Below are 16,831 nucleotides of genomic sequence, written 5' to 3' on the forward strand. Positions count from 1 at the left end.
TTCATCAATTTTGTAACGGTGTTGTCATTTTTAGAGCTATATTACATTTTCTTTATTGTGAATTTCTTATTTAGAGTGACATAGAGTTAATATATGAATCATACTCTAGGTTAATTAAGTAGTCAAATTTTTTTGCAGCTTTTTTATTTTGATGATTTTTTTAGGCAATTCAAGGTATTTTAATCCTACTTAATAATTATGAGTAAATTAATTATTTTCATCTACATTATAGCTAGTGTAGACCACGTGTAACATCCCCCTTCCAAATGATTAAATATATCAAATTAAAAAAACACTAATTAATTACCAATACCATTATTAAAATTCTAATAATTTATCCAATCTAAGTCAAATCACCATAAACTCAATAATGCAAAGATCAATTATTGGCATATACAATGAATTAATGAAAATCCATGCATGATTAGAAGATTTTTTTTTCCCTGAAAACCGAAAAAACCAAAATTAAAAAATCAAACCCATGTGTAAACACTACAACTATGTTAGGTTTTGGAAAATTTTGAAAAAAAATACGAGAAGAAGAAAAAATGAAATAAAAAATAAAAAATCAATTCAGAACCAATAAATTATTTTTTATATATTTTATCAAAATCATTTCACGAAAACCATTTTCCTTAATTTTTTTTGTTTTCTTCTTTCTTAGCACTTTCCAAGTCAATAGTTCACACTGATTGAATCCATGTGCCCACATTTTTTTTATTTTTTAATATGATAATCAATTAGGGTATATAATTTTTCAACTTTTTGATGACAATGTATTAAAAATGAGAAAGCCAGGATGGCATATTCTTTTGGAAGGTTACTGTCCATTCTTTTTTAAACATGGGTTATCTTTGTTTTCTTCTACACTATTTGGACCTTACTATAGGGGCTTGAATTAATTTAAGTCATACTGTTATTTTATTAATACAGTCACATAACTTGTTTAACATTATAAAATTGATTTTTCGAAAACCAATTCAAGGTTGGTTTTTTAAACAAATTAAAACTCAAAATATATACTATATTTTAAAATAAATCTAAAACATTTTTAGGTGTTTTTATTAGGGTATTTAAAGAAATAATTGAAAATATGGGTAGTAGTTGGATAACTTTTGTATTAAATATAAATTAGTCATTTTTTCATTGAGAATAAATTGAGAAAACTGTTTTTCATATTTGAGTTCTCAAATAGAATTTTATTCTTAAAACCTGTTTTTAAAAATGATTTTTAACAAATCTTAAGACCCTCTTTGACAAATGTTTGGCAACTGTTTTTAAAACAGCTTTAAAAGTTATTCTTTAATATTTTGTAGAATAAATGTCTGATTAAGAATATGAAATGTTTTTAACTTATTTTTTATATCTTCTAAACATGTTTTAAAAATAATTTTTATATATAATGCTTGATTTTTAATCATTTTTCATATTTATATAATTATTTTTTTAAACAGCTCTCAAACAATAAGGGGAAACAATTAAATAATGTTCTCTAAAAACATCATATTTTTCGCTTTTAAGAATAGAAAAACGTTTTTTATTTTTTAATAGTCAAGTGCATTTTTTTTTTTTTTTTGTTTAGAGAATAAAACATTGTTTTCAAGACCAATTATCAAATCGATCCTAAATTACCTTCTACTTTTCTTTTTTATTTTCTTCATACTTTTTTTATGATCAAAGGGTAGCCCAATAATAAAAAATGGTCCTATAACAACCTCTATTACTGCAAGGCTCATGCATGCAGGCATGCACAATTAGTATGGGAACAATTTATAGTGGGAACATGTGGTATGATCCATGCTTCAATAACCCACCTAAACCCATTAACTTTGTATATGTGATGATACCACTATTTGTAGGGCACCATCCCTAGAATTCAAAGAAGCACCATGAATTTCCCTTCAATTATCCATGGGCCCTCCCACCACCCATAAACATCCCCTCATCCCCATGTTTTTGAATACCAAATCTATACATATATATAATTTATACACATCACATCTTATGTGACTTCTCACTTTTCAATGTCCCATTTGCAAAATGATGATTATGCCTCTCAGTGCTTTCTCGTGGATCTCTTTTTGGGTTTTCTTTTCTTTTTCCTTTTGTTTTTTTATGTTACTTAGAGGTGTTTTCCAATTTGGTTTTTTTACATTACTGAATTGCAGCCATTGTTGGGCCCCACTGCCCAATATTTCCCACCAAAACCACAATCCTTAAGCAAATTCAAACTTTAAGTCTTGATGATAGGCTTAATGAAAAAAGGTATGTGATTTGTTGGGATTTATGGGAAAAGTCTTGCATCCACTAATGGTGGAGCCATGAATTTGATCTAGAAGCCTACCATGTCCTTAGTCTTCACTTCTTATATTCATCCAATAAATTTATTAGATATCTTAATTAATATTTTTAGAATCAAATCGAACATTAAATTGAAAAAATTATCGGTTCACAATTTAATGATAGAACATATAATTGAATTACGATCAAATCGGTAACATCATAAATATATAATTTGTATATTATATGAAAATATATATATAATTAAATTTTTTAATAATATTTCAATTAAATTATAAAAGATAAATATAAATGTATTCATATTTTAAATTTTATTAAATAGAAGATGTATAATATTTAAGTTTTGATATATATTTAAGATAAAATTTATAGTATTTAATTTTATCTCTCTGTCTACTTATTTTATTATTTTAAAATTTTAAAAATGATTATATTAATTAATTTATATTATTTTCATAATTATCATTATATAATTATAATAAAGATAAACGTGAATATAAGTATTTATATCTTTTTAATGATTTTATATAATAAAATTTGAAGAAAAAAAACCATAAATATTATTATTATTATTATTATTTTATATATATTATTGTACAAAAATAATATAGAAATTGATACATATCATCTTGGTTGAATAAATTTCAAACCCACATCGAAAGTCACATGGACAAGCTTATTAATGGGCTTGACGTCCAATTGTGGTGGCCCAAGTTGGAAAGAGGTCTGGAGCCCCTTAGCCTTTTACCTTGACCAGTCCTTAAAAATCGGACGGTTCGTCCAAGTTGACAGTCCAACCATCCTTTCAAACGGTTTATGACCGGTCCAACCCATTAGCGGTCCAACTCAATGAACCGGACCAGAAAGACGGCCGGTCAATGATCCCCTTATTCAAAGACAGGAGTTAAGAAGAAAAATAAAAAAGAGAATAAAAAATAGAAGAAAGAAGTGAATATTAAAAGAAAAAAAAAATAGATGGAGGGTATTTTGGTCAAATGGAATGCGTTTAAAATTTACATTTAGGATATGTTTCAACAAGTATTAAGGAAAGACTAAAATATATTATGAAGCATTATATTTTCATGTTTGGTTTTTTTGTGAAAAATATAAAAATAAATAATTAAAATTAAAATTAATAAAAAAAATTATCCTTTTGGCCCAAAAATGTGTGAGATTCATAGGAAGGGGTCTTTTATGTTGGGCTAGGCCCATATCAGGTATAGCAGTATAGCCCCATGACGACTAGACAGTCTCATTTATCCCTCAGTTTTGGGCCCATTTGGTGGGAAGCAGTGGGCCCTCTTCTTCGGCTCATTTTATTAGCTAATTTCATCCTTAAAAAATATATATATTTAGATATGGAACAAGAAATAAATCGACCATGTTATAGCGTATTTATATTCCATAAATCAATGAGTAGAATGTTTAAGCTTTGTTTTTTGGTTAACAAAAAATACTAAAAAAAAATGAGAAAAAAATAAGAAGAAATCTAAGGGTTTATTTGACAACTATTTTCGAGAATAATTTTCTCTTCTTTAAAATAAGAAAATATGTTTGACAACCAAAAATTATTTTTTGTTTTATATATATTAGGTTTGTTGTGGCAGTCGAATTTATTTATTTATTTGATATTCCCATAATTTGTTTAAAAATAAAAATGAAAAGAACACTTTATTTTTTAAATTAGTGATGCTATCTAGGACCAATCTTTTGAATTTTTAAATGTTTATTGAACAACCTTAAAATTCAAATATCAAATCATATTACATAGTCTAAAAAATTGTTCAAAATAATATATGTAATATTTAATTATATTTATAGTATGTTTGATAGTACTTTTACTTAAAGTATTTTTAATAAAAGTGTTTCTCTAAAAATATTTTTAGAATAATTACATGTTTCTTTATAAAACATTATAAGTGATTTTTAAATTCTAAAAGTGATTTTTTGTTTTTTAAAGTGTTTTCTAAATTTTATAAAACACTTAATTTTTTTTAAAAAAAAATATTTTTTAAACTAAAAACGTTTCTCAAAATCACAATTAAATGAACTCTTACTCTAAAGTAAATAATATTCCTAGTGGATATAGAATAATTATAATTCTTTTATAATATCAATTTTTTTTCTACACATTAAAATTGAAATAATTTGTTGTTTTTATCAAGAAACTTTTACTTTATACACCAAATAATTTTTTGTTTTTAAAAAAAGAAAAAGAACATAATGGGATTGGGCAAGGCATTGGGTTAAAATTGAATTGGGTTTGGTGAAGGGCTTAAATAATTCAATTATTACAGCTATTTATAGAAAAGATAGTTACTTTCTTAACCCATTTTCTAAAAATAATATAAATATTATGGCTAATAAAAATACAACTTCCTAAGTTAAGTATATATATTTAAGATATTATTTTAAATGGGATATGGTATCTTAAAATGATGTATTTAATATTTTGGATTTTATAAGGCATCTTAATGAAATAGAAAATATATTGTATCTTTTTAAAAAAAAAAAAAAAAAAAAATTGTATTCCATAATTTATATTTTAATTCATTTTTTTATTTTTTATTAATTATATTCTTAATTTTATTTATTTAAAATTTTATGAATAAAAATTTTATATTATGTTAGTAAATAATATCTATTCAATAATATTAATTCTATATAAAAGCATTTTATATATAATAAATATCTTACGTATAATCTTTTTAATTATTTTCTTTTTTTAGAACAAAAATTTTAATGTTAAATTAAGTTGTTTTTCCCAAACTAAACCTGAATTAAAAAACAATTAATCTAACTCAACTTAACTCGACCTCTAATTTGAGGTACTCAATTCAACCTCATTTTTTTACATACCCTATATGGTAATTCTCCCTATAATAAATATCATGGATTTATGCTTGAGGGGTCTGTTTGTTTGTTGGATTATAGAATTAGCAGCCATTGTTGTTGGGCCCTGAAGCTCTTTCTTTCTCACCAGACCCACAAATCCCAAGCAAATCTAAACTTTACTTCTGATGATTTGATTTCTTGGAATTTATGGGAAAGTCATAATCCCCTTAAAAGAAAAAGACAAACCCCTCCGTTTTAATTCTTATTCTCATTCTTCAATTATTAGAACAGGGAAACGAGGGAAGGACATGTTTGATGACTTCATTTTAGAATATTTTTTTGTACCAACAAAATCAGTAAAACAGAAAACTAAAAACTATTTTCTATTTTTTATTATTAAGAACAAAAATAAAATATTTAAAAAAAAAACATTTTTTTTTAGTTATTTTCTATTGTTTTAAAAAATAATAATGTAGAATAATTAAAAATAAAATATTAGACATAAATATCATTTTTAAAACTATTAAAAACATTGTTCTAAATAACAAAAAACTATTTTAAAATTTTTAACATTATTTGACCATTGTTCTCTATAAATAATTTTTAAAAACAAAATAAAATAAAAAACAATTTTTAGAAAACAAGTTGTTTTCGCCTGTTTTCAAAAACAAAAGAAAAACATAAACCAATTTTAAAAACAATTTTGATAACACAAGTTTCAAAAATACGGTCCAACATAACCTTAGATTTCCAAACAAACTTTTATTCTACAAGATAGAATAATTTTTTAGAACTATTCTTGAAAACTATTTTTCATAATTATTTTCAAAAATAGTTATCAAATAGACCCGAAAGCTCTAAGAAGTAAGGGTTATGTTTGATTCTCAGAAAACTTAAAAGGGAAATGCTAAGAAAAAAAATAAAGATTTTCAAATGAAAAATTTCATGGAAGAATTACATATTTGAAAATGTTCATAAAAAACTTAAAGATTTTATTTAAAGGTTTGAAGATTTTTATTGTGCGGAAAATATATACATATTTGTCAGAAAATACACAGATTGTAGCCGATTTTATAAGTCTGATGAAAATTCCAATTTCACCCACAATATCTACCATAACAACAACATTCCAAACAGTTTTGGTAACTTCTTCCAAGAGGAACATCATCTGAACAATCAGACCCCCTTCTGCAAATTTTCCCGGAAAACTCACCTGACAAGTGGGATCAGAAAATACTCAGCGTAAAAGAGCTGCAAGAGGCAAGCAGAAGTACTCAGCTGTTGAATCATTACACAAAAAAAATTGAGACAACTTGCATGCATAGCTAGTAATGGGTTGGGTTGCCCTAGGGTTGGAGAGGGTTTATGGGAGGTTCTAGGTTGAAATCCGACAAAAAAGAATCAAACCAGTTTGATCAACGACTACAAAAACAATATGAAAACAGAGCTTAAAAAGCATAAACAAATAATTGAGATATCGAAAAAGAAAGCTGGATGGAGTTGGATTAGGTTTTGCTCGAGCAACTACAGCAACAAAATTACAAAAAAGCATTATTTCCTGCAGCTGTTAAACTAGAACAAAATATTTCCTGCAGGATTTACGGTCAATAAGAATGATAAAAGTTTACCTGCCATATAAACATGTAGAAGGATGTTATTGCAGCCTTGCTCTTTAGATCAACAGACTTGGCTCGGGTCCAAAGAATAGAAGCCAAAACAGCGTGTCCCAACACCTAGACCAGTGGAAAGAAAGGAGTGAATCATAATCTTGACTTCACTACTCCAAATTTTGAATATAAAATAACACAAATATCATCGATCACATAACATCTAATCAGTTTTAGTTTGTTTCTGTGGAAACAACTACCACATGTTCTTTTAAAAATAATCTGATCATGTATGACATCATAAAGGAATCTGCCCTCTTTATATCCTGCATGTATTCTATGGAAGAAATATTTCTTCAACAAAAATGGCAATGGCAAGTTTCAAGAAGTTAAAACTGTCAGATGATGGCAATTTGAAAAAATAGTTTTAATTGTAAAATTATCCTAAACATGGTGTATATTTTTATTAATTGATGATGCTAGAGTTTGATAAACATTATGAGCCTAAATCCTAACGGTCCGTAATTCAATATGGTATCAGAACTCTGGTTGTGATCACAGATATGTGATGGTCTGAAGCTAGTATTGTCTTTGTTTCCCATGAAGGGTATGGAACCGCACATGAGGAAGGTGTTGGAACATGATATACATTGTTCAACTAAATCATAACTAAGCTTCTAGGAAAGTTGAAACGTCGACAAATAATTAAAATTTATTTTTTTGAATCAAAACCCTTAGGGTAAGTTTCACGTAGAGAATAAAGATTACTAACTCGTACACTAAATCATGTGCAGCAGTTATTTGATCATCCTAAAAAGGTAAAATATTGCTCCTGGAATGTGGTTGACTTCACAGGCAACAGTTATTTCTATAGAAACAAGGTTTTCAAAGCTAAAATCAATCAAATGCTATGTCCCAAGAAATCGAAACAAGATATACCAAAACCTAATAAGTAGCAATATATCAAATGCTACTTATTGCTATCATAGCTATTAATATTTTAACTATACAATAAGCCATTAAGATATGTTTCCTCAAATTATTTGGAGATGAACCTGAAATCACTTTAGTCTAATTGGCAAGAGAAGAGAAGCTGAGGGGGTGAACGGTTTACCGTGACGAGTTTGCTCCAAAGGCAGGAAGATGTTGCTCCAACTGAAACTGCAGCACCATAAGCCATTTCAAGTAGCAAAATACAAATCCAAAACACCTGCCCAAGGTAAGTATGGCTCAGCCAAAGAAATGAATATATTAATTAAACGGTTCCTTTTATTTTTCGGTATTTTGCATTTAGTGAGCATGTATGTATTGATGACTAACCCGCTTCTGACCCAAACGTACACTAAACGACCGGATGCCGAATATCTTGTCCCCTTCAATATCAGGTATATCCTACAAACAACCAAGAGTTAAAACTGAATATCAGCTCCTGTTAATTCAGAAATGCAGTATCTATTGGACCAAAACCAAACGACGAAAGAATAAAAAATGGACAAAAATAAATAAAAAGTTAAAGACATTTTCTCTTTCCTTTTCGCTTCTCTATAATTAATTCTCGAAAATCATGCAAAAAATATTTTCTTTTGCTTTTCTAATCTCCAGTGGCATTCAAGCTTTAGGATTCATCAATTTACCAAGAAAAGGCATACTGTTCTCCTTATTTCTTAGCCCCACCTTTTTCTTTTTCTATGGGGAATAGAATTTTATACAACTTTGCTAAACATACTCCCAAAAGCAGTCAAGGAAACTTGAAGCCTGTTTGACAATGTTTTCAAAAGTTGTTCTCAAAAATAAGTTTTTGAAAACAGTTCTTAAAACCAGTTTTCAAGAATAAAATTATATTTAATAATTCAAATGTAATAACAGTTTTCTCAGATTATTCTTTGCAAAGACACTGCACATTTATCTATCATGTAAAAGCTCCAAACTTATTCTCCATGTTTTTAACTGTTTCTTAGAACACTCTACCAAAACAACCCAAAACACTCCAATTTGTTCTAAAAAACCACCAAGTTTTACAATAAATTCTCAAAAATCTGTCTTCAGTTAAAACTTTTTTAACTAATAAAAAACCAGTTTCCAAGCAGGGCCTTAACTTTTTGAAGAAATAATAATACTATGTGGGGACACCACTACATAAGGACGGCACATCAACAGGTCTGATTTCAGGTGGTTACGGTTCGTTCAGATGAGCACAATAGATTTCCAAACAAGCACATTCTAGGATGTGGGAAACATGGCCTCACATTTCTCTTATCAGGAATCCACCTTGCTATTTTGTGGGATGCTCAGTAGGTAGCATTCCAGTATGGTTTTGTCTGATTTTGGTACCCTTTCCTTCACTAGCCCAAAATCACCAACCGAAACATTCCCCAACACCTCCCCCCACACCACCACCACCACCAAAGGTTCTGAGACTTTTATGCTCAGACAATATTAGCAACAAACTGATAGTTATGCCCATTTCATGTAAGAGTGGAGTCATTGATGCATAAATGTTTTACGTATTTACTAATCTGTAAACTTAAGCCCAGTTCAGAAAAGTTCATGAAACTACCCAATGCTTTTCGTAGTTAACAATGATAGCCACCCTTCCTAATAAACCTTAATTGCCCACAATTCTGAAATGAAAAACTAAATGCATTTACCTTAAACAAGGCTATAACAACTGAGAAGAAGCTCATGAATGCGGTAGCAAAAATCAGAGGCCTTGAAAAGACTGCTGGTCTTCCATACACGAAAGTCTGGAAAGTTTATGTACAGTAGTGAGGTCATAGTGTTGAACAACACCAGCTGTGCTAGTGCTATTACACAGATACCATGATTTCTAAATAAAAGTAGCATTTATTAAAGAAGAAAAGAAAAAAGACCATGTATATTATACAAGAATGAAAAATATAATGCACAAAAGAACCTGCACGTGCATATAAAATGCAATTTGAACGATCACTGCCCGAACAGCAAGGATGCACATTGCTGCGACCAGAGCAAATCTCTTCCATCTCAAGAGTGGCAACTGAAAATAACAAACTATGATTCAGAAAAGCAGAGATCCTTTTCTCCCCTTCTCTTGGTCAGAGAGTGATCCATGTATATGTCTGATATCAAAAGCCTCAAGAGCTGATGAGATTAGTTGATGTATGGATATCCATGTTCACAAACAGTTTATCCATATAACTTCTATAAGTTAAACAAGAAAAATTTGGTGAAAATGGTGGCAATTTGGATCTGAGAAAAATTAGCAGATGGTTTATTCACCATGATACTTAAAAAAAACAGAGGCTGGTGGGGAAAAGGAGGATCGCATTTGTGTCTAAGCATGTGCATGTACAAACATACAACACAGGCATGGACAGGCAGAGTGAGAGAGAGCCCACTCCATTTGAAGTTCAGTTTCAATTTATCAGGGTCTAAGAGTTGTCTCATGTATATAATGCTTAAAATGAGAGAGACAGAGACAGAGAGAGTGAGGTCAAGATCAAAGCATATTTTAGTGTTAAAACTTCTTATTCTTACATCCCTCAAAAACTTTTTGTGGTTCCACCTTTTACAAAGTTCATAATCATCTGATACCCACCTCATGCTAGTCGTCCTTGCCAAATATTAACTTGATAGGAAACTGGCAGCCATCTAATTTCTAAATATTTCATACACGTAAACACACATATATAACAATTTAATGTAAGATTCTACTTGAGAGTCTATATGGATGGGACAGCGCTTTGATCTCTGATCAAGTTGATATTTGGCAAGTATAATGGGCATGAGGGAGACATTATCCAATGGTAGGTTTTGTTAAATGTGAACCCCTCAAAAAAAACATATTGGGAAGTGAAAGACCAAAATGTTTTTCAACAGGTGTAGTTACGATCAAGATTAATATACACACACAAACACAGTTTATGAGTAACAAATACTCAACTATCTTCATCCAGCCACCCGTCATGGAAATAAATAAATAAACGAACCATTATTAGCTACTATAACCAACTCACATCAATGGAATATGCAGTTCCAAGCACAAAACTAACAAAAAGAGCCCAAAATAGCGGCCATGAACCAACAATCCATCCAACCAAAAAACTCTGAAAAGAAAGAAATGAGATAATTAGCATATCCTTTTAGTCAAGATGTGATGCTCAAATTTCTAAATCATGGGAAAAATATAATTTGACTAACCAAATTAATTAGAAGAGGAACAGATTATCTAATGAATGATACATTACACTTGATCCATATTACATTTTAAAAGGTAGTCAACCAACCTATTTCCTTGAGTTTCTTTAACCCTAGGGCATTTTGGTGAATAGATATTGCAGGTCTAATGAACAAGGATAACTTAGATCCACAAAAGGATTACGTTAATCTGTTTAAAGAAAAATCCTGATTTGTTAATGGGGTCAAGTAGGTACTGAAGGGTGGAAATCAGATCTACAAATAAGATAAGGCGATAGGGAAAGCAGCTTCTTTTCTCTCTTTGATTATCCTTCCACAAATCATATTAGTGTTAGTATTTTCCAGACTCATAAAAATTGGTCGAAATGCTTACATGTTAACAAAAGAAGGTAAACAAATTATTAAAATAGAAGATCAAGGAATGCAACTAGAAATCTTTTATTTTGGTAACTAACAATTGTAGCCAGAATGGCTTGAGGCATCCTCTTCTTTAGTTCTTAACAACAAGGAAGATCCATGCCACTGCCATGGAAGAAGGTTTGTTGCTCACATGCACAACATGGAAGAGCCATGCCACTGCCATGACTGTAAAACTGAACTCAATCAACCTTTACCGGAGCTACTAAGAGGAATAATATAAAATTTTGATACCATAAAGGCAAAAGATGTGACAATTCCAACACCAGTTCCAACAGAATATTCCCCTGATGCCAATGGAAGATATGGCTTGTTAACCTGAAATAAGACAGGCACCCAACAATTACCATTACAAAGTCCAAGCAAATTCCAAGTGTACAAAGTACAAGAAGTCTGAGAAGGGCACTTGGAAAAATAGTTAAACGTGGAGCTACAAGACTTGTTGGATAATTTATCCGGAAACATATTTCTTTTATCACTTGGGTACCACAGGGCATGGTACAAATGGAGAAGCACCTTCCATCAGGTAACTCATACCTGACAGTTTCCCAAACCAACAATCGCAACAACAATTTTATATGTGTGTGTGTGCGCGCGGGCGTGCCCATAAGGTCTAACAGGAGGCAGTCCCATTCTTTAAAATGATCTTACCTTGTCTATCTCTATGTCAGATATCTGATTTAAACCAACAATGTAAATATTCATTAAGAGGGCAGCTACCACTGCCTGAAAAAAATATTAGAGAGAGTCAAATTGTAACAGTCATATATAATAAGTATAAAGCAATATGTTGTTTACATTGATAAAAAAACTTGGAGCATTACCTCCAAGACCCCAGTAAAGAATAATGGAGAAAAGTCTGAAAGTCTCTCGACTGCGAGGAGGGAAACTGAGATTATGCTTAATGCCTGCTTGAAAAAAAGTCTTCAGTACTAGTTAAAAAAGGGAATTGCAAAATCCATCCAAATGAATCCGATTCACAAATAAAGTTCACACATAGAAATGGGTAAAGATTCAGAACGAATATGTAACTTTGCAGGATTTGTTTATCAAAATTGAACTTAACTGTGCCTATCACTGTGTGAGGCCGTGAAAACCTGTAGAAAGCATCTAAGGCATTTTTCACAGGTGTCCAAGTGCTCTTTGGACTAGAAGCTCCAGGCTCAGATTCAAGAGGTTGTCCAGAGGCCGCATTCACCACATACTTTGTATTCCATCTCTTGTAGAATGTGCATCCTTCCTGAATACCTCTAACATGATGCTTTGTAAGATGCTGCTGGAAGCTCACAGTATAAGATCTTCCTGCTCCATTCCTCGAAATCTGGACTGGAACATAGGAACCTATCATCCAAGAGACTGGAATGATGACAAATTGTGGCCATTGAAGACTAAAACAGAATTATAGCATAAAGAGTAAAGGGGAAACTTTGTCAGCATAGCAACCTAGGCATAATCCACATGAACTGTAGGAATAATCTACACATAGCTCACCCACCTAGAGATTTTGTATTGCTCAATATGGAAAAGTTAAATAAAAAGATTTTTTTTTCAATAAGAAAATAAGAAAATATTATAAATATCAAAAAGTGAAGCTATACACCAAGGTACACAAGATGTGTACAATTGGTACTAAAAGATGTTACCTAAAAGAGAGAGAAGACAAAAAATAACTACTCTCTCCCTCAGCTAGATCTCACCCACTTTACAAAATCAATTAGAGGCATTGACCCTTTTTCTACATACAAACCATAACACAAGATTGTTAGGGAAAGAGTGTTTTGGCACTCAAGTTCAACTAACAGCCAAACACAAAGCATCCCTGTCCACTCCCCAACACACACCCACACCCACCCACCAACACAACCCAAAAGAAAAAAAAATCACAAACTAAGCACTTGTATATTTAACTGCAAAGTACATGAGATCAACTTTAATGCCCATATATAACTTAGAATAGTTCACATTGAATTAGGGAGGGTGACGATCAGTGCAAACACACTGATGAAAGAACCCAAATGAACCAAGGCCCTGGTCACCTCCCATTAGATGCAAACAATTATACACAGAATGGTCTGTTATACAATGAGTTTCAGAATGTCAACCCTTCATCAAAGAGAATCATCACCAAATCCAATCCTCAGCTCAACGGTTTCATTTCTCAAGGACAATTTCCTAAAACTTCTTCACTTCGGCTAATTACAGCTTCAATGAGGCATTGGCGTGGCTCAGTACCCCCTTCGTAAAAATAACACGCATTTCTCTCTGGTTTTCAGAACTACTCTTGCTAAAGCCACCTTCACACCAGTTCCCAGAGATAATCTGAGACCATCAAACACAGAAACCGCTTCAGGTGGGCCAGATTATACAACGACCATCAACATAGAAACCACTTCAGATGGGCCACATCATACAACTTCAACTTGACCCATTATAATTAAAACAATCATCTCTTCGAACCATCCTGATCAAGTGGAGCTCAGTTCACTGGTCCTACATCATCTGTAAAATTCTTAAAATATTCAATCCATTTTTTCCTTTAATGAAGTGTTTCCGCCAGAAAATTGTTTTTCCTTACATTTTATGTTTTTTGATATAGTGTCATTGAACTTGCTGTAGTATTAAGTAGCAAGAGAAAATGTAGATGCTTTTTTGTGGCATCGTAGCCTTATAAAGCAAGTTACAGTAATTATGGTACATAGCACATGCTACACTTCCAAAACTTCAGAACAATATAACCGCATAAACAATTTCCGAAAAAACAAATAAACAAATAAACAGATAAACAGATAGCCCAATAGCCCCATGCGTAAAAAGTTAATTCGGCATTCAGCTCATATAGTATATAGTTCAAGCAGATGTGAGCTTGCAAACTAAATCTAGAACTTCTTGTCGCTATCACTCAGTAAGGGACATATTTAATTGGCAGAGGATGAAAGACAACCAAAATTTTAATTATGATAGGGAAAGGAAAAGTCATACTTGGAGAATGGCCCAGCTTGAATTTGACAATTCTCCAGTCATCTGCACCGACAATACAATCAATAAATATGCATGAGAAAAACAAACGCACCATGATGTCTGGTAACACAGATTTTTTTCTTTTGGATAAGAATCTCAATGACACACCCAAGAATGCATGAATTTAGAAAATGAAAAAGTTAAAAACACTGAGTCAAGTAGCCAAGAAAAGAAAATGGAAAACACCCAGATGGAATATACCAGCGTAGATAAAATTATTCTGTGCTTGAACTTCTTTGCCCATGAATTTTTCAATGATGAAAAGTAGAGATTTGCCTCTTTTTTTTTCTCCTAATTTGAATCATACCCAAAAATGCATAAATTCCAGAACAAGCAAAGGGGAACCCTGTGAGAAATGTTCCAGCATAGAAAATACATCTATTCAAAAAATAAAAGAAATAAAAAAGGAAAAAGAATTTGAGTCATCACCAAGGTACTCGTACAATTAAAGATTTCTCACTCCAGTGATAATTTGAAACCAAACCAACCCAACAGACAAATTAATGCGATTTTTTTTATTTTTTTTTACTTTGAAAGGAAAAAAAACATAAAGCTAAACAAACAGAGGGAGTCAGATGCCCAAGAAAGGAGAATCTGCAGAAGAAAAGTGAAGTATAGGATATGTATTTTCTGTGTATGAACATTTAAAAACCAAGAATCTATGAAGAATTAAAAAGATAGCCACACTACAATCATGTACCACTTCAAATATGCAACCAAACGATACCCAGAATTACGAAACGAAAATCAATCATCAGCACATCGAAAGCCAGAGCAAGAGTCAAGCCCATACCACTGGAAACATAAGAGGAACAAGGTCGCGGAAAGGACCCAATAAGCATAGAATCCATGGGTCTCTTCAAAAGTGAATGCAACGGAGATTCCCACCAGTTTTCCCTCTTTATAACAAGACCCAGAAAACAAAAAGTCTCTCTAACCTGGGTCCTGGCCTCCTTGGATGTATTTGTTACTAAATTATAAGACGAAGAACCCTTGGCCCTTTGAAGTGTTCGAATGGAACAAGGAAGGAAGAGTATGCGACTGATGAAGTGGGAATACAGAGTGTGGACCACACGACTGAGCTTTTGTCCTTCTCACAGCAACTCCCCTCAGGCTCTGGACTCTCCTCAGGCTTTGTACAGCAAAACCTACTAAGACCCACACGGATTTTTAAAATAGTTTTATGCGCTCTGGAAATTAAAAAATAAAAAAAAAATTAAATATTCGACAAACAGGGTTGTGTTCTGAAAAGTATTTTAAAAAAAAATATTAAAAATAATTTTTGAGAATAATTTTAAAAAATCATTATTTAAAATTTTGTAAAATAAAAAAATTATTACTAATTTAAAAAATATAAAGAAAACCTAAATTTTTTAAATCATTATTTAAAAATAATTTAAAATAAATGCATTTCTTTTATGAATCTCATAATTATTTGTAACAACCGTTATTTAATAAATATTATTTAAAAATAAATATATTTTTTTTATGAGTCAAATGATTACTTGTCATATCAATAATACCATTTAAATGGACTTTTATTCGAAGGTTTCCTTTACTTCTCATATCAACAACACTATTTAATAAATGAACTTTTACAAAACCTAATTTGAGACTTTTTTTTTTTTTTTTCTTTAAAGACAAACATCTCATATGAAAAATCTCAACTTTTTCTACCGAAATGTTTGTTTATAAGAAAAAAAAAAAATCTCAACTTTTTCCACGTGATTTTTTTCCATGTCTCACATCAACAAAAAAAAATCTCAACTTTTTCCGCAACATGTTTGTTTATAAAAGGAAAAAAAAAATCCCTAACTTTTTCCTCGGGGAATGTTTGTTCACATCTATAAGAAAAATCTCAACTTTTTCTACAAGATGTTTGTTTGTAAAGAAAAAAAAATTCCCGACCACATGTTTGAAAAACTAATAATAATGATTTTGCCAATTTGAATCGTCAAAGGGAGTTAATGATTTTGCATTATTGTCTTTTGGTTGGCAAAATCGTTTATTTAAAACCTAAAAAATTATTCATTTTTTTATGACGTTTCAAAGCCAATGTCTAAATGGTAGGACCATTTTTGTCTCATCGTCGATAAAGCATGGGAAATCTCATTGAAGTGTTAGCATGAGAAATATCAATAAGTGGGGTCGGTTAGTAGCAAAGTGAATAAATGACCTTTTAGTAAGCGTAATCGTTAGTCCTGGATCGGGTTGATGACTAATTCGAGTTAAATCTAAGTTAATAAATATTTAATTAAAAATAGATATTTAGTTCAAGATCAATCTAATTTTATTTTTTTTCATTTTAGGTTCATCTGAATTATAAGAAAAATATAAATAAATTTATATATCTTTATAACAAATAAAATAATATCTTATATAACTATAATTTGACTTTTTAAGTGTAACAACTCAAGCTTCAACTTGGGCAGAGTTAGGTTGGGTGGGACAAGCCGACTAAATGTTGCATGCATTGA

General features: G+C 30.8%; 1 protein-coding gene across 2 annotated transcripts; it reads right to left on the reverse strand.

Annotated features, from left to right (window-relative positions):
- Positions 1 to 6,126: 6,126 nt before the first annotated feature.
- On the reverse strand, positions 6,127 to 15,466 carry LOC117925549 (homogentisate phytyltransferase 1, chloroplastic-like). Of its 2 annotated transcripts, none has more exons than XM_034844587.1 (13): positions 15,148 to 15,466; positions 14,316 to 14,357; positions 12,403 to 12,662; positions 12,161 to 12,244; positions 11,988 to 12,062; positions 11,571 to 11,654; positions 10,739 to 10,828; positions 9,658 to 9,759; positions 9,392 to 9,487; positions 8,064 to 8,135; positions 7,858 to 7,953; positions 6,765 to 6,869; positions 6,127 to 6,387 (listed from the first exon to the last, which is right to left on the reverse strand). In XM_034844587.1, exons 1-13 carry the CDS (start codon positions 15,203 to 15,205, stop codon positions 6,346 to 6,348), a joined length of 1,206 nt encoding a protein of 401 aa, XP_034700478.1. In that variant the 5' UTR covers positions 15,206 to 15,466; the 3' UTR covers positions 6,127 to 6,345. The 2 variants fall into 2 exon arrangements, with proteins under 2 accessions (XP_034700478.1, XP_034700476.1); XM_034844585.1 differs by having other exon boundaries at positions 12,403 to 12,677; positions 15,148 to 15,465.
- Between the last annotated feature and the right edge of the window lie 1,365 nt (positions 15,467 to 16,831).

Source organism: Vitis riparia, chromosome 11 (genome assembly GCF_004353265.1).
Source record: "Vitis riparia cultivar Riparia Gloire de Montpellier isolate 1030 chromosome 11, EGFV_Vit.rip_1.0, whole genome shotgun sequence".
Taxonomy (NCBI): domain Eukaryota; kingdom Viridiplantae; phylum Streptophyta; class Magnoliopsida; order Vitales; family Vitaceae; genus Vitis; species Vitis riparia.